Source organism: Schistocerca cancellata, chromosome 5 (genome assembly GCF_023864275.1).
Source record: "Schistocerca cancellata isolate TAMUIC-IGC-003103 chromosome 5, iqSchCanc2.1, whole genome shotgun sequence".
Lineage (NCBI taxonomy): Eukaryota > Metazoa > Arthropoda > Insecta > Orthoptera > Acrididae > Schistocerca > Schistocerca cancellata.
The window spans coordinates 76,841,974-76,860,925 of record NC_064630.1 but is presented as its reverse complement, the minus strand read 5'-3'; the positions used below and the strand labels follow the sequence as shown (position 1 = coordinate 76,860,925).

At 37.4% G+C, this 18,952-nt stretch overlaps 1 protein-coding gene across 3 annotated transcripts in view; it reads left to right on the top strand.

Moving 5' to 3' along the window:
• LOC126188973 (bromodomain adjacent to zinc finger domain protein 1A) overlaps positions 1 to 18,952 on the top strand; it is a 129,961-nt gene that overhangs the window by 51,382 nt on the left and 59,627 nt on the right. For 2 of the 3 annotated variants that reach the window (XM_049930747.1, XM_049930745.1), the window contains exons 14-18: positions 5,603 to 5,812; positions 16,515 to 16,874; positions 17,093 to 17,272; positions 17,390 to 17,485; positions 17,579 to 17,627. In XM_049930747.1, the coding sequence (XP_049786704.1) occupies positions 5,603 to 5,812; positions 16,515 to 16,874; positions 17,093 to 17,272; positions 17,390 to 17,485; positions 17,579 to 17,627 (895 nt within the window). The remainder of the gene's footprint in view (positions 1 to 5,602; positions 5,813 to 16,514; positions 16,875 to 17,092; positions 17,273 to 17,389; positions 17,486 to 17,578; positions 17,628 to 18,952) is intronic. The other variant, XM_049930746.1, reaches the window with a different exon arrangement.

The window sequence follows — 18,952 nt, the reverse complement described above, 5'->3', positions numbered from 1 at the left end:
GAATTTTTTCATCCGGGAGAAAACCGGGAAAAACCCGGGAAATTTTCGGAATTCCGGGAATTTTTCATTGTTTTAGCTTTCAGTTAATTTTTTTAAATTTTGGCTGCAGAATTGATTCTCTAGCAAAGAATGTTATTGTATGCTGCTACTGGAGAATGATACTGCTTAAAATATAAACGAGAGGGGAAAAAAATAAAACTTTAGTGACAAAGAAAATGTGCAATTTACAACAACAAAAAACCGTGCACGCACAAGCGTTTGCAAATAGCAAAAATATGTCAAAGGCCGTAGGGCGCAGACTGTAATTCTTCGTAACAATAAACTGCTTGCTATGAGCATGACGTCACAACTGTTCACATTAGGTTCGTTTGACCAATTGCCAGCGGTCTGTTGCGCATGCGCATTTGACTCGCGTATAAGCAGTACCTTCTCCTGCTACTTGAAGTTTGACTGTTGACTGTGTCGGTCACAGTAGCAAGCAGCCAGATGCAAACGAGAAAAATTTTTCTCGCGCGCCATAGCTGCCAGATTCACGCTTGCACAGAGTTGTAGTGGGGAGGGGGTTAACCTCCACGTGACGCGTGTTTACGTTAAGTGATTTCGCTGCTTCTCTTCGTGTACAGCTCCCAAGTCAAATGAAAACAAAACGGATTTCTGTGGCGGGGGAGCTATCAAGTGAATTAAAATACATTCACATAATTATGGAGGGCAAAAATATATTATTAATTTCAGTTTTCTGATTTTATTTTATTTTCAAGTTAGTAGCAGTCAAGCATTAATTGCCTTGCAGAACAGTGAAGTTATTTTTGCAAGTTTGCTAAACAAATTTGGCTTTATTAATCTTTCCGCTGAGGCAATCATTTTATTTGAAACGAAGTGTTTCATTCTACAGTATTGGCTAGTTCCAACTTTTCGCTGAATTTCAAGTGCACGTTATCATCTTCTGCCATACATGGCATTATGCCATAATAAAGAACAAAAAATGAGATCGTAGAGTACTGGTACTCCAAGAAAATTTACATCCCAAAAGCCACACTGGAAAGCTTAGTATCAGATGGGACATACTTCATTGTGAATCTGGAAAAAGCCAATTCGCACTTCAAGAGGAATTATGCATTTTAGTATGGTTTACGAAATTCCGATGCTCTGGAGTACCCTCTGATGCCCTGTTTCTTTTATGGTGTAATGTAAGCTCTTTTAGTACACCACTGCAGTTGCACACGCACAATAATGCCTGTTTTCTGGCGCTCTCTGGAAACTGGTAAATCGAACCTATTTCTAACAGTCTTCGGATAGTATTGCGAACGGTGGTTAGAAAAGCTTTACTTTCAAAGTAAATTTCTTTTTACGCAAGATGAATTATGTTACGTGTGAGAAAGTGGGTTGGATATCTAAATCACATAGCGTTCGAAACTGAACAGTTTGAGGACCAGCCACTTACAAGAATTTCGAGCCGAGACATTTATGTCATAATATTAAATTTACTGTCACATTTGTGTGATGTATCTTAAAGTATAACACACGCAAAAAAGATCAATATTACATGTGAAAGCTAAGCTTCTGTTGTAGCGTGTTAATCTTAGAGACATAATATTATATGTGAAAGCTTAGCTTTTATTGTAGATATACGGTACTGTGTACATTAATGTAAACCGTTAACTTTTCCTCTTGCATGTTCGCGCTATTTAACCAGTGATCTTGCTATTGGCCGACTATAACACGTGTCCTATGCTCTGAATAGCTGCTGTCATCGGCTGGCGAGATCTCGTGGCTTGAGATATGACTCGCTTACAAAAGGACATCGCAGCCTCGGTTTCAACGCTCCGCAAACTAACGCGCTGTGTTTGGTGCTATTCGAATTTATACTTTTGTAATAAGAAAATATGCAACGTATATGTTGCTGCAAATCAAAGGTCTTTCCAACACTTCTCTCCTTTTATTTTATTTTTTTTTAATTTTTATTAAAAGTCTCTCCAAAACTTCTCTGCCAGTCTTTGTTTTTCTTTTTTTTTTTTTCGGGAAGTTCTACGCGATTGTATAAAACGTTAACCATTCAAAGAATTGATAAGTTTTACAGTTCCGAGGGAAAATCTACGGAAAATCTGTCACTTAGCACAGAAAAAGTGTATTTTCGCCTGGGAAAAAGCGTATTTTTTAAACGGGATATCCGGGAGAAATCCGGGAATAATCCGGGAATTTTTTTTCCTTGTCCCCGTATACACCCTGTTATTAAATGTATTGTTAATTGGGAAAATGACAGAATTTCGCTTTGTGTTTCAGGTAATTACATTAAAGTTGTCCTTCAGTTAGGAAACTGCTTTTGAAAAGAAATGTAATATTGTTGCGTAACTTAGAATATTTGCTTTGCTGTAGCAGGTTGCAACGTATCGGACTTAGTTCATTTAAGTTCTGCAATTCCCCAGCCCCCCGCTGCCTTTCATCGTTCTAAGTTGAAAGGTTTCCTATTTTTCTTTTAATTCATTTAACGGCATTCTGTGAAATAGTAATCATGTTTCATGTTGGTACAAATTTTCATGGGTGGTGGAGAAAGTCGAATGTGTCACTTACAGATTAGAAACCGTGGTCCAGAAATGGCAATCAAAAGCTACAAACCGACCATGTTCCATTACTGTCATTGGCATACGAGAAACTACGCATAGTTGTTTGTATGATGCTGTATACTGTTCTGGTATGTATCAGATTGCTGAACCCAACATATTGTTGTACACCATGGCGGTCTTCTATGGGGGAAACTCTGTAGGCGTTGCAATGTGCACACTGGAAATGGCCAGTCATAATCTAATAATATGTAAAATTGTAAGCTGTGTTAACATGCTAAATTTTGCAGTTAGTCATTCTTAGTGAAATGGTAGTGTACTCTGTTATGAAATTTTCTGGCACAATTTTCTTGTAACGCATGATGCAAATTGAAATTAGGAAATTTGGTTGTATTGAGTTGAGTAAACCTGTAGGAGATACTCAACACACACGACAGGGAACAAAGCTCATGATGCAAAATAATAGTAATATAGGAAGACAATGAACTGTGCAAACTTGTGACTTGAAAGCAGCACGAATGAGGAACCTTCATGAAGCACTTGGACCAGTTTCTTGGGAAACGTGTTGCACACAATGTGGGAACTCATGTTGAGTCGAGTCTGTCTGAGCCAGAGCATTGTATGGTCACCCTGCACATTCCTGTGTATGTGCTTTTCTAGCATAAGGCTTGTTTCACCAGAGGTGCAGAGCTCAGTTGTCACAATAGTCGTGTCTGGGCAATTGCGAATTCCCGTGTTACATTTGGGAAGAGCCAGTAACAGAACTCTCCAGTTACCTTGTAGACTGGCAGAGAGAGTGATTGACTGATTAACAATCTCTTATTCTGCCCCACATCACTCGACGATGTAATACGTATTTCTGAGAGACATACTCTTATATTGTTGAAGTATTTCCCACTTCGAGGTCTTCATAAATGTTTGTGCTCCAACATGATGGAGCCCTAGATCAGTTATAGTTGCTCGTGCATACCATTCACGTGGTTCCCAAAACTGCATTGGGGTGTTAGAAAGGGTATAACAGAACTTGGTGCGATGAGAGCATGCCTGCTAGGAAGCTATGGGCACCACTTTAAACAACTTTTGTGAATGAAGGGCCTCATGCAAGTTGTTTAGATAAATAAAATTATTTAAAAGTGTGTTTACTTGGCTTTTTATCATTGTCAGCAGGCCAACAGTAAATTTACTCGTTCATCCATCTTCTGACAGTGATACCTTTGCCCTTCTATATCATCCTTGAAAGTTTGTATAATCGTCACAGAAACACCCTGTATATGTAGTGATTTTCTTCCATGAAAAATGGCTTTAGCTGGAAGGATCTCAAGTTACCAGAGAACAAAAGGAATGAAGATTAGAATTTCTCTTTCCCTTGACAAAGAGGGCTTCACAGATGGGGCACAAGCTTGGATTGTTTCAGATATGGGGAAGGAAATTAGCCATGATGTTTCAAGGGAACCTCCCAATATTTTGCTGGAGCGATTTATGGAAATTGCGGAAGATGAAAATCTTGATGTTGGGACAGGGATTTGAACCATTGTCTTCCCAAACGAGAGTTCAGTGAGTCAACCACTGTGCCATCGCACTCGGGTCAAGGAATTGGAGAACATTGTTGAATAGTGTATACTGTTACATGTGTCGCACCACTGAGAAAATAACACAGGCTCAAGGGGTAGTCATAAAACTGTCAAATGAATGGCATTGGTGAATAAGTGATGAAAATATGTATTTAAATCTTCATACCAAAGTGGACGGTTATTAAGTTCTATGTTTTGATGCCAGTTTTAGCAAAGTGTCAGTTGTTTGGAGTTCTATACACATTTCTTCAACCACGAGACTCTGCGGTTAAGGGAAATCTCAGAAGACTGAAATCTTAATGTTCGGATGGGGGTTTGAACTGTCGTCCTCCCAATTTCCTTGTGCCCATCTTCAGTAATTTGTGTTAACAAAGAAACAAATGCAAATGGAAATAGTGAGTTATTGAGAGAACCAAGAGCAATGCTTTACAAGATTTTGACAGTACACAAATGGAAATGGCAAGAGAGCTTTAAACTTACTTCTTTCAAATATAGGAAATATTAATAAGAGTACAACTATAAAAAGTTTGTGTTTTAAAAATTTACAGAGTTACCTCTATCACAAAATTCTGGGACTAAAGTATAGAAAAAGAGATTTGTGTTGCATAATTTTTACACAATTTTTATTGTTTCCTTATTCTGATTTAAGCTACAGAATTTGAGTGAGTACTGTAACTTATCACTATACTCAATTGATGTAAGTTTTAGCTGATATATTTGTAAGTAAACACCTGAGATTTTTCACAGAATTCTCTCTCTCTCTCTCTCTCTCTCTCTCTCTCTCTCTGTCTGTCTGTCTGTCTGTCTGTCTGTCTGTGTGTGTGTGTGTGTGTGTGTGTGTGTGTGTGTGTGTGTGTGTGTGTTTTGGTGGGGGGGGGGGGGGGGGGATCAGAATAACAGGCAACAATAAAAATAACAACAGTTTGCATAAAAATTGTGCAACACAAATGTCTTTTTTTTTTTATATACTTCAGTCTCAGAATTTTGTGACTGGGATTATTCTGTTAACTTTTAAAACACACTTTCATTAGTTGCACTCTTTTCATTAATATTTCCAACGTTTGAAAGAAGTAAGTGTAAAGCTCTCATGCCATTTCCATTTGTGTACTGTCAAAATCTTGCAAAGTGTTGCTCTTGGTCCTCTGACTCACTCACTGTTTCCATTTGATACTTATGTCTCTGTTGCACAAATTACTGAAGATAGAGTACAAGGAAATTGGAAAGATGACGGCTCAAATAGAGATTTTGGTTGTCTGAGATTTCCCTGAATCACAGAATCCTGTGTTGTTGTTGTTGTGTGTGTGTGTGTGTGTGTGTGTGTGTGTGTGTGTGTGTGTGTATACAGTTCATTATAACATACTCTTGGCATTAACCCTTCACTTCAATTTGATTTTGTTTCTTTTACAATACAGGTAAGTTATATTGGTCAGCAAAGGTTTTATAACAATTGACAGCAAACATTTTTCTTTAAAGGTGCTACCCCTCGGCACCGATAGAGCTCATCGTCGCTTCTGGGCATTTGCGTCGTTGCCAGGTCTGTTTGTGGAGCAGGATTCAAGTGCTGCCGGATCCTGTCTGCCGTATCCAACCCCATACAATGCTAATCTAGCATCTCAAACTGATGACTCCATTTCTTATGTGCGCAAACTTTTTGAACAGGAGCGAAATAGTGGTAGTGACAAGGTAAGTGACTTCAGTTTATACCATTCTGCTGTTGCAGTATTAGAATAAAAAGTGCAAGAGATACAAATTTCATTGCAACAAAGTACTTAACAATTAAGTTATGGTAATAATAATACTCTATAAGATTTCTGTTTCAGACTCGTATCTTCGATATTCCATCATTTTTATACATCAGTACTGCATCTAATTTCCATTCCATGTTTATATGTGGCTGATAGAATTGTAAACTAATATAACAACAAAAATAATCAATTATTGGTGTGTGCTCCTGCCACCACTTGGTGTGTCAGTGATAGAATTGTAGGCACGTTTCATTAGGAAAAGCTTCATTTTCTTTGGGATTTCAGATTACAAATTTCCACACGAGAACTTCTAACAAACTAGCCACATTGAGCCACAGGTTTCTGATTTCATGACTAACTGTGGGGAGGGGGAGCAAGCTGAGCTTTTTTCATGCAGAGCTACATTGGTCTTTACTTCTCCAGTACGCCATGACTGTCACTTTGTAATAGCTACTGTGAAGGCAGGTATTGTGTTTTTAGATTGTGGCAGCAGCCACACGAAGAAACTTGTGGTCAGAAGTTGATGAGCCAATTAAGTCATATTTTTGGTCCGTAAACCATTATTTATAGTCTGTAAAACATAGGAAAATTAAAATCGTTTAGTAAAATCCACTGTTTATCTGAAAAATGAAATATATGAAGTGAGTTACTTTTATAACAGGCCAATTTTCATCAATTATTTGTTTCAACATTAGGTTCAGATTCACTTCAATGTGAATTCCTTCACACATTTGAGGTTGACCAGTAGTGTTTGAGGAAGTCACACTGACTCTAAGCAGCCATATGTATTGAAAACTATACTTACTTCCAGCCATCTGGATCATCATCATCATCCTACTCCTCTTCTTCCTCCCCTCACTATTTGCACCTTCGGTGTATGGCTGAAGAGCATGGCACATGTCATGATGGTTTTTGGGGATGTTAAGCAGCAAGTACATAAAAGTCTTTCTGTTTCTCAGCAGCAGTCTTTCTGTCACCAGGATACAAGCACTTTAAATTTTATGAGTATAAATGAGCTGCAGTGGGGTTGAGATCTGTTGATGTTCTGTGTTTCCAAGGTTGTCCAGGACTTTGAATAAAACTTCCTTCCAAAAAGCCAATGGATAGTAATTTTCTTTACATGAATGATGCTGAGCATCCTGGCTTCGACCTACACAAATTCTGCAAAATGCTACCCAGACATGTACTTCATTTTCTCATCTGGATTTGAAGTCGCTACTTGAAAATCTTGAAAACCTTCCTTGGTCATCCTCTGCACACAGAAAAGGTTCTTTGCATGAGCCTTCTCCACCAGTTTGTACCAGTTCTCTGGAGTAAAGACATAGTTCATTTCCCTAATCTCTTTCTCGGTAACACCAAAAACGTGGTCAAAAAACAGAAAGGTACTCTAGGAACCAAGTAGTAGTGTTATATGAAATGGGAAACTCCTTCCATTACAAGGACATTCTACCTGATGGACTAGGTATTATTCTTGTTATGTGCTGAGCAGGTATTGGAAACAAATAAAAATTTATCTTTTTCCATGTGTTTTCTGGGTCACTTAGAAATCTAAGTAAACAAGAACAAACAATGGAAAATCCAGGATGGAATGTAACAATATTGAAAAGGAAAGTTGCTACTCATCATATAGCAGAGATTCTGCAAATAAAGCTTTTGGCCAGTAAGACCCTTGTCAAAAATAAAATAAAAAAAAACACACACACACAACACAATTCTCACGCATGACTTGTCTCAGGCAACTGAAACCACACTGCCAAGATGCAATTTTTGAAGTACATATTAGTATTATATATGTGAATATCAAAGTGGACAACTTCGCTAGGTATAATGGTTGTTGGAGGAGTTTTCTGCAAATCAACAGATATTAAATGAAAGTCTGATCCCAACCCCATGTGGCATTTAGGTTGATACTAGTTCAGAACACTGTAAGCATCTTCAGGTCGAGTTTGATGTAAGTGAATATTCAGAAAGTATTACATCCTGTTGTTTAGATATCCATGTATGACACATCTTAAGAGTATCAGTATGAAGGATCTTTAAACTTCTATTGAATGTTATTGTGAAAACACTCTACAAACCATTCCTTTCATTTTCATTTCTATATATTCAGAACCTTTTAGCTACAGATTTTGCAGAACATATATATTTCCTTACCGATCTCTTCGTGCTAAGGCACTTGTACTACGGAAATAGTTTTATATTTTCATTTACCATATTTTCCTCTTCAGTCAGCACAAGATGATGATTTGCAGGCTGAATTTTCTTGTGTTTGTGCATCATGAGACTTGTCACCAGACTAATCAATGTCATTATGCATTTCATGAAGAATGTCAGATGTTTGTGTAGACAAGTCTCCTAAGGTAGTAGATAAACAATTCCTAGATAACATATATGTATCACAAAATGCTTTTGCACAAGCCCTTACTAAAACACCATTCACATTCTTTATGCAATACATATAGAAGAACTTTCTTTTGTTTCTACTGTCAAGAAATGCATTATTTCTACGCACACTGTTGCGTGCTTTGCTGTCTCCAGCTATGCTAACAGTGATAGTTAAATTTAGTTCCACTTTCACATTGAAACATAACAGTTCAAGGCCACCTTAATAATTGTCCAAATAACAATATATCCCATTAATAGCTGCTAGTGGCTAAAGATGATGATTTTGATTATTTCTTCACTGATTTTGCATGCAGTTGTTCTCACCATGTGTGAATAAACAAATTAATTGCTCACTGTTGCCGTACTATTTAGCAGAAAATTCCAAACTCTTATTTTATCAACATGTGTAAACGGTCCATTTACTTTGGTGCAGATTGAGTGCAAGTAACCATTCCTTGTGAAATCTGAATGCACCTGCTATTGTCTCGCATAAAAGTACACAATGGGTAATGCCTTGGCATTGTTGAACTTACATGAATGTAGCTGAAAAAACACTTCGCTTCGAATATTCTAGAGAACTAGCTATGCATAAGAGGTACAATTGACAGTAAAACCACTATCAATAATCAGTAGAATACCTCTTACAAGCATTGTGATTTTTGTGATGGTTTCACTTACAATTGTTTGAGGCTGCTGTAAACATTTCAATGCTGTAACTGAGTCTAGTGATGCAATGTGATGCTCTTGTAATGCTCTTGATGCTCTTGTAATCAGACAAGTCTCTCTTTAAATGAGTTACATATTAAAAGTAGGAGAAAGGTTTTGTTGCACTACCTTGTGGTGCTCTTGCTTGGACATTAGTTTCAGACATCTACTCCTCACTGATTACATGTCTTCTGTTTCTGTGTTGTTCTAAATCCAATCATTTACACATTTTATTATTCTGCACATCCACATTTTTATTTCATGTTCAGTTTGTATCTAATATTTTTCATGATCCGAGGTGGTATCACCATAAATACTTCCACCTACAAGGTTTTGGAACCCACAAAAAAGGCAAACAAAACATCAAAAAGTGAATAATGATTGTAGTGTCCATGCTGTTCCTTTAGCTTAGCAATCAGTATCTTCAAAAGTAGTCATATTCTGTCAGTAATATCAGTTTGCTGTAAAAGCGTGGAGCACATTTTCTGCTTGTGTCCTCTAGTTGTCTGCACATTCTTGAGTTCCTTCTTGAATGCTAGAACTACTGGTACTCTGTTCCACTTTTATGGGATACATTGTAACTTTTGAGATCGTCAGTAAACAACTGTTACTAGAGTGGTCAGGTCAGTTAAGCTAATGTGGAGTCTTCCTGTAGCAAAAGACTTTAATGAATTTCAGCATCACAGTGTGTGTACTGTTTCAAGGTCTATGTAAAGATTGAAAGGAAAGAATTGGCATGACCATATGTGAAACTATTTTTGGCAGCAGCGATCGGAATAAACTTTTGTTTTGATACATATATCAGATTTTGACTTTTGTTATCCCATTTGTATGACCAAACATTCCTATGGCATAATTCGTATCGCATCAGGCAGGGGGGCTACCTTCATAGTCTCAGGTGTTATTGAATTTAGCATATGTTAAAATTCAGGAGTAAGTAAGAAACACACTTTTTTTTTTTGTTTTCGACAAAAAAATTCCTGCCCCAACATACAGGCCTCCCAAGATGATGCTGCAAACACTATTTTGAAGATGAGAATTCTGGAAATTTTTTAAAATGCTGTATCTCTGTCACAGTTCTAATTATTTTGTTAGAGGTTTTTTAAGAAAGAAAAAAATATAATTGCTTTATGATTATAATGATATCCTCCTTTTGGACATATCTGTCAAAATTCTGTTACTGGCACCTTAGATTTTTTTTTTATATAATTTACAGAAAAAAAATTTTTTTCCGAAAATGCCGATCCAAAAAAGTTAATTTTTTTTCTGTTGATTAGTGCCATGTAGTACTATATTCTCTGTAAAGGAGAGCTTCCACTTCTAAGTTGGATAGGGTGTATTTTAAAAAATCTTTTTTTTCTTTTTCTTTTTAAACTTTCAAGGGTATTGTATGTCTTCACTGAAGTTGTTTCTTACTAATTTCTGTGTTACAGTGTTTATTTCTGTTGTCTTTGTTGCAGTTATTTCTTATCGCTTTCTTGGTTGCAGTTATTTCTTATCACTTTCTTGGTTGCAGTTATTTCTTATCGCTTTCTTGGTTGCAGTTATTTCTTATCGCTTTCACATGTCCTTACAATATTTGCTAATCATATTTATAGCAAACACATTCTTCGACAGATTACATGCTAAGGAATCAATATGCATGTCCCATTTGAGGCTGTCCTGGATTGTAATTCCCAAGAACTTTGTCAATTTTTCCTTTTGTACAATGTCATTTCCTATGGATAATTTCATGTCAAATTCTATAAGTTTCCTTGTGTGAAATTCCATCATTGCAGTCTTTGAAGCACTTACATTTAGATGGCTTTCATTAAAATACTTGACTATTTCATTAGTTCCACTGTTGCACTGTACCTCCAGACTCTCATAGTCTTTGTGTTTACACACTATTGATGTGTCATCTGCATACAATATTTTTGTACAGTTAGGAGAACAATACTGTATATCATTAACAGAAATCAAGAAAAGAAGGGGTCCCAAACAGAACCTTGAGGCACTCCATATTTGATATTCAGTAATTTTAGATTTGTAAGACCCACTGTTTGTTTTAAGCAAGACAAATTGTTTTCTATTGCTCATATACGATTTTATTAGCTCATAGTCAGTTCCTCTGATACCCAGGTTCCACAGCTTGTCGAGTAATATGGTGATGTTGACACAATCAAAAGCTTTTTCTAGATCAAAGAACACTCCAGTTACATACTCCTTGTTCTCTATGGCCATTATTATTTTGTCTATTAATTGTGCTGCTGCTACTGATGTTGACTTGTTTTTCATAAAGCCATTCTGATTTTCAAATATTAAATTGTGTTTACTCAGGAATGTCATTAGTCTAGTATAAATAACTTTCTCAACTACCTTAGAAAATACAGGTAAGATTGAGATGGGGCAGTAGTTTTCAATTTTAGATTTATCACCTTTCTTGTGAATCGGGGTTACTTGTGCAGTCTTTAGACTATATGGGAAACAACCTGATGAAATTACATCATTTACTGCTGTGGCCATGGCATCAGATATGTTGTCTATGCATCTTTTCAGTGTACTGATAGACAATCCATCATAGCCTGCTGATTTTGTATTTTTTAATGACATTACTATGTTTTTGACTTCCTTGTTATTGGTTGGGGCCAAGTATATGGTAGACAAATCAAGAAATGTGAGGTCTGTAAAAGGAGTCTTTGAAAGACCAGATCCCTGTTACAGTCATGCCGTAGAAGCAGCTCAAATTCAAATATTGCAGTCATTTTATCTGGGAAGATGAATGGGCCAGATAAATGCCAGAGTGCCAGTGCACTACTACCTAAATGGGTAGTTCCACACCCACCTAGAGATGTCTGTTTATGTGTGTACTGTGCGAATTTTGAACTTTGTGTGGTAGCTTTGAACTTTGTGTGGTAGCTTTGAACTTTGTGTGGTAGCTTTGAACTTTGTGTGGTAGCTTTGAACTTTGTGTGGTAGCTTTGAACTTTGTGTGGTAGCTTTGAACTTTGTGTGGTAACCTTTGTGTGGTAACTTTGAAGAACTTACTGGAGCACGTGACATGTGACACCTTGGTTGGGTGTGTGAAGTCATTAGTAGTCTGTGACGTAAAGCAAGAGACTAGCTTATTTCAAGAATGTGGCGACTGCCCTGGAAAGGAGGGACTGTCTTTACAGACACTTGCTCCGGGAGATGTAGCAGATAACTGCAGAAATTACCTATGTGGCATGGCAGGGAAATAAATGAATAAAGAAAACTGTTGCCTTTGACAGTTTCATTCATGAACTTGGTAAATGGTCAGTGAAAGCAGTAACACACCAGCATCTGAAGAAATTGCAACAACACCACATTGTAGAAGTGAAAGGGTGTGTACAGGTTGAAGAAGTATATTTAATGCTTCACTGTGATTTTGCTGAGAACTGGTCTGTAATTCTCCCACAAGTAGTACAAGGATATCATTGGAGTAATGACCAGGTTTCAATTTTTACAGGAGTGTCATATTTTCAAAACAAGACAAGTGTTGCAGTTATAAATGATGACACAGGACATGACTTAGCACATGCTTTGCTGCAATGTGCAAAATTCTTCAACTGCAAACAGGGGCAGAGAACATCATTATTTCTGATGGTGCTCTGAGTCATTTTAAAAATTGTTACCAGGTGTTTGAATTGAGTAAGTCACTTTTGCCAACTGACTGGGTATACAGTGCTACTAGTCACGGGAAGGGGCCTTGTGATGTTGTAGGAGGCCTGCTGAAGCACCAGGCTACAAAACATAATCTTTCCAGACCAAATACAGCTGTAATTCAGAATGCTGAAAATTTTACGAGAGTCCTGAAATCTTACACATCCACAGCCCTCATTCTTTTGTCCAAAGAGGAAATTGAAGAATTCCGTGAGCAGAAAAAAGAAGAATGGTCCAAACAAACTACTCCTGTGGAAGGAATTCAGAAGACACATTTTTGGACTCATATTACATGCATTTTAAAGAGCAAGAAAGAAGAAATTTCCTTTGTTCAGCCAACACCTCAGAAACAGCACGATAATATTCAGATTCACAACCTGGGAAGGTGGATGTTTGTGGCATGTGTGTAGGACTGTGGATGGTGGATTGCAGAGATTATAGACACCAGTTATGAGTTAAACAAAACTGTAGTGAACTTTGTGCTACCACATAGACCTGCTGCTGGATGTAGGTTTCCAGCTGAAGGACAGGACAGCAACAATGCCATCAGTGCTCACTTCTTGTTCACAATGTTTTGAAGATTTTAAGTGCTCCAGGTCCTATTGGTTCAACAGGAAGGCTTCACTCTATATCAAAGGAAGATACTGAAGCTCTGGAACACATTTTTAGTTCATTGACTGGATAATTTCAGTACAAAACACAATGCATAGAAGTTGTATAAATTGACCTTTCACATACATTTTGGAACCATTTAAAAAGCTTGAAAAATGAGTCTCTTACTCATCTTTCAAAACTGAAATTATGTTAAATAAGGCCAAGTTTTGATTTTTGTGAACCTGTTATGTCATAATGCAATAAAACAGGTTTAATTTATGGCAAAAATTTCAATTGTTTATAAAACCTGTTCACTCTAAAAGTGGAAGCTGTCCTTTTCAGGGTATGTAGAACTATATGGTGCTAATCAACAGGAAAAAAAATCAAAATTTTTGTGGATTGGCATTTTTGAAAAAAAAAATCCATAAATTATAAAAAAAGTTCGAAATGCTATAGTAAAAGAACTTTGAGAGGTAAGCCCAAATGGAGGATTTCTTTGTAATCATAAAGCAATTATCTTTCAAATTAAGAAAGCCAACAAAATATCTAGAACTCTTCCAGAGATACGGCATTTTAAAATTTTTCCAATATTCACATCTTCAAAATGGTATGTGCAGTGTCACCTTTGGAGGGCTGTGTCTCAAAGCAGAAATTTTTTTGGAGAAAACAAAAAAAAGTACGTATTCCCTACTTAGACCTTCATTTTAACATATGCTAAATTCAATAATATCCGAGACTATGAAGGCTAAAATTTTTTACTAGCCTGCCTGAAATAATATGGACTATACCCTGTGATGATGATGATGATGATGATGATGATGATGATGTGATAACAGTTCAGTAGATGAGCTTTTGCTTTCAAAATTCTATACTGCCCTGCCATAAAACAATAACTACACTAATTTTGTTTGAGTTCAGTTTCATTTGTCTGTAGTGCTATGGCTCATTTGGATTTAGTAATGCAGCTTCCGACACTATAATAAAAACCTTTTCTATGTCATTGTTAAATCTATTTTTTTTATTTATTTATTTATTTTTTATTTATTTTTTATTTTTTTTCACTGTTATACGTCGATACTTCCTAATATTAATCTTAAAATGTGCGTTATAGATCCTACTCATTTTCCATTTCGGTGCCAAATATTACAAAATATCTCTCTCTCTCTCTCTCTCTCTCTCTCTCTCTCTCTCTCTCACACACACACACACACACACACACACACATTACACACACGCGCGCGCGCGAGGGGGAGAGAGAGAGAGAGAGAGAGATAAAGTGTGGAGGTTAAGGGGCAAGAGCTAGAAAGTGGATAGCATGGAATGTGTCTAGATATAAATCTGTCGGGTGACATGTACGTAAGCATCCTGTCTGATCACCTGCATCCACTATTGTCCATTGTGAATTCCGCCAGACTTGGGCAATTCCAATGGGACAAGGGGACACCCCACACATCCACAGAGAAAGTCACCTAAATGCCGCTGGAATGTTTGTGTCTTACACACAACACAAGTATGTGGTTGGGAAGGGGTTAAGAGAAAAGATAACGAGTCTACTTAGGCGTACAAGTGTGCCTAAGAAACGAGGTTAGAGGAGGAGGCAGGAAATGGCTTAGAAACAGGAATGGAGTGTGGGTGGTGGTGAAGGACATGAGTGTACCACGAATATCAGGAATCCAATAAAACGTCAAATCTCTGACATCGCTGTAGCTGGAAAAAAATCCTGCAAGAACACTACCAACGATGACTAAAGAGAATTGTTCAGTGTGACATAAGTGCAACCATTCCACAAATTGCTGCAAATTTCAGTGCAGGGCCATCAACAATTCTCGAAGGCCTCCTTGTGTACCCTTGATGACTGCATGACAGAAAACTTTATGCGTCGCCTTGGCCCATCAACACTAACACTGCATTGTTGATGATTGGAAACGTTGCTTGGTCGGACGAGTCTCGTTTCAAATTTTATCAAGCGGATGGACATGTACGGGTATGGAGACAAATGTTACGAATTCATGGACCCTACATATCATCAGGGAACTGTTCAAGCTGGTGGAGGTCTGTAATTGTGTGTAGTGTGTGCAACTGAGGCAATGCAGGACCCCTGATGTGTCTAGATATGACTCTGTCAGGTGACACGTACGTAAGCATCCTGTCTGATCACCTGCATCCACTATTGTCCATTGTGAATTCCACCAGACTTGGGCAATTCCAGTGGGACAAAGGGACACTCCAACCAGAATCACTCCATAGTGGCTCCACAAACACTCTTCTGAGTTTAAACACTTCCGCTGGCCTCCAAACTCCCCAGAAATGTACATTATTGAGCATATTTGGGATGCCTTTCAAGTGCTGTTCAGAAGAGATCTCCACCTCCTTCATACTCTTACTTATTTATCCCCCTTCATATTCTTACTTATTTATCCCCCTTCATACTCTTACAGATTTATGGACAGCCCTGTGCAGGATTCATGGTGTCAATTCCCTCCAGCACTACTTCAGACATTAGTCAAGTCCACGCCATGTCATGTTGCGGCACTTCTGCGTGCTCGCAGGGGCCCTACATGACATTAGGCAGGTATACTAGTTTGTTTGGCTCTTCAGTGTAATAAAACCACTAGAAGTTGTGACCACCCTTCATCAGGTGGAAGGACAGAGAAGGTAACGTAGCACTGTCTACAAAATGATCGGTTACATCTCAATATGTAGTGCTCTGTTAGGTGGAAGAAGGGGAAAAATATTTGACTGAAGAAGGGAGAATGAGGATTGACGCCACGTGTCACTAATGTTGGTACAGACCTGTGTAAGAGAGATTATGAAATCACCATTTCTCGGCGCTACAAGAGCTCAAGCTAGATCCTTGACATATCACAAAACTGAAGTTCAGGTAGTTATTTGTTTCAGCTTCACATTTTAATTACAATTGGATAGATTTTAAGCAGTAAAAATGGTATGAAGGTAAAAGAAACGAACACTTGTAATTTCAGAAATAAAGTACATTCAGTGTAGTAATTTAAGTTCTGTTTCTGGATTATTTTGCATTGCTCACACAGATATTCATAGTGTGTCTAAAAGAACCTTTTAAAAATGAGTAGAAGCTTAACTTGCTACGCAGTATGATAGGAGCCTGTCTAGAAAACAAGTTGTATTAAACATGTCTAAAGGGTGTATGTTAATTCAGTTTCCGTGGTAGCTTGTGAAATTGTAAAACAGTTGCTTGTGAAGTTGGTGTATAGAAGTAGTAAATGCATTGCTACACATTAAAGAGTTAAACAAGTAATAATACTTCTTTCTTCAAGGAGAACGTACTGTCAGCACGCATCTCGGCTCCAGGCAGTCCCAGTAAGAAGCTACTACTGGAGAAGAATGGACCATTAACAGCTCGACGTGATTCAAAAAGCAGCATTGAAGATGACGGTGGAAGATTATCCTCACAGTTGTTAGTGTGTACTGCTAGTAGTACATGTCCTGTACATAATCCAAGGCAGAATGTTGTGTGGAGTTTCTACTGTCGTGAAGAAGATATAGGAGACCTTATAAGAAGCCTTAATCGTCGAGGCATCCGGGAGAGTGAATTGCGGCAGAATCTAATACACGAACAGCCATATATTGTGGAGAGTTTTCCTCGCTGCCCTACGCACAAGTTGAATCCTTCATATGTAAGAACCACCATTCTTTATTTCTGTGTTACAGGTAACTTGTATGTGTTGTGACAGAAACAGAATTTTAATTTATCATGAAGTAAATGAATATTTATTAAAAAAAAGGTATATAACTTAGTCTGGATTGACATTTTAATATAAGAATGTCGATACAAATAGTGAATGATATGATATTAAGCATTTTCACCTTCATTTTGTGTAATATTTGTTAATAGGTGGATGTAAATGAAGCACTGGCCCAAAGGAAACCTGTCAGAAATGTTACAAAATATGATGACACAAATCTTAGCTTTCCACCTGGAACACCTATAATTGAAATTTTTGAACTTTATGTCAGAGACTGCATTCTGGAACTAGAAGAAAAGATTCATCTTGGTGGTCTGGGAGCATTGAAGGTATCACGATTTGCATTCAGCATGCAGTAATGTGACTCATTTAAGCAGAACAGGGATACAATGGTGTAGCTGTCTTTAATAATTGATAGTAAACATTTGTTTCATTTTCGATTGCAGGTACCACGTCAAGAGTGGAGAACGGCACTTCTTGAAAGAAAATATGACAACATACCAAAAGCAGGAGATAGAAATAAGTTGTGGAATGACAAAAGAGTAAGATGTTTAATATTAGTTCACTTACTTCCATTATTATTATGGGCGATTGTATCTTGTACCTTAAGTGATCAAATATATTTCTTGTTACAGAATGATCAGATCAGTAATACTCCAGTTGAGAAAATCATTAAATATGAAGGTAAGTCAGTATCCTATATGTCTGTTTTTAGTAGCAGCTGGTGAGCCCAGAATCTTGTGCAATAATGTACAGTAGCAATCAAAATTGCCTCATGGACACAATTCTGTTGTTTGCAGTAGCTGTTTGTAACAGAACCTTACCTCACTTATTATTGTTTTCATTACTTTCCTACATATCTTTCCCATGCTTTTGTATCTCATTACACCGAAACTGCTTGGTTATATGAATACAGATATTGAAAATGGCCTTAAAATTGTCAGAGGAGGACATAATTGAATACATAGAACATCTGCAGAGTTTGAGTGTGCAGTGTGTTTCAGAACAGGAGTCCAAATATACTCTAGTTGAAAGACAACTAGAAACTGGCAGTGACCGTTATATTCCAGACTGTGCTGAATAAAGTGACAGTAATTGTGATGTGGGCAGATAAGTTTCAGCAGTCACAGATATCTCACAAAGACAAACACTTCCATCCAATCGAGCATATCATTGAGGAAGGGATGAAATTCAGTTATCTTCACTTCTTCTTCCAATCCAAAATTGAGAAAAGTATAGGTGACTTGGGATAGTGGTTGCCTTTACTCCTAAATCATTAACTCAGGGTTATATCTTGAATGCGTATGGAAGACTACAAAAGCAAATTGTCATATCAGGCAAAAGGACCAGTGCAACTTGCAAAGAGAAACATCAAAATTTGTAGGACTGCTAGTTCCTGGCAGCTGTTCCTAGATGACACAACACTAAAACATATAAATTGTGCACAGAGACCACCAATGTCCATAGGGAATGTGGAAAAAACAGTATTTGTTTTTTCTCTTTCAGGGCTAGTTGCATTTGTTACAACTCTGTATGCCTGTGTTTGAAACACCTGGACTGCAGGTTGTTCATCATAGAATCTCCTACATGAAATTTCCATAGCTTAATCTAAAATGAGATTTTGAAATGAATTTTTGTGCTTTGGTATCTAGGCACAAAGGTAAATAAGACAAAACAGTCAAGTTTCTTTTGGTGTCAGGAATTTGGAATCATTTCATTGAAAGTTGTTCCTTGCACAATCTGGAACAAAACGTCACATGTACAGTTCTTTACCACTAAGGCCACATGCAGATTTACACATAATAAATTTGTCATTAGATTTGAGTTGGCATCAGATGCAGACATCAAATAAATATCTGTTGAACCGATTTCCATGCCTGGGAAAGGATGAACATCAATTAGAAGATCAAACCCTTTCTAAATAGGTAATTGTGAGATTTCTGGCATCAGCCCTTAGAAGTGGTAGGGATCTGAAAACAGGTGTTTCCACGCCATTGTTCCTGGCCATA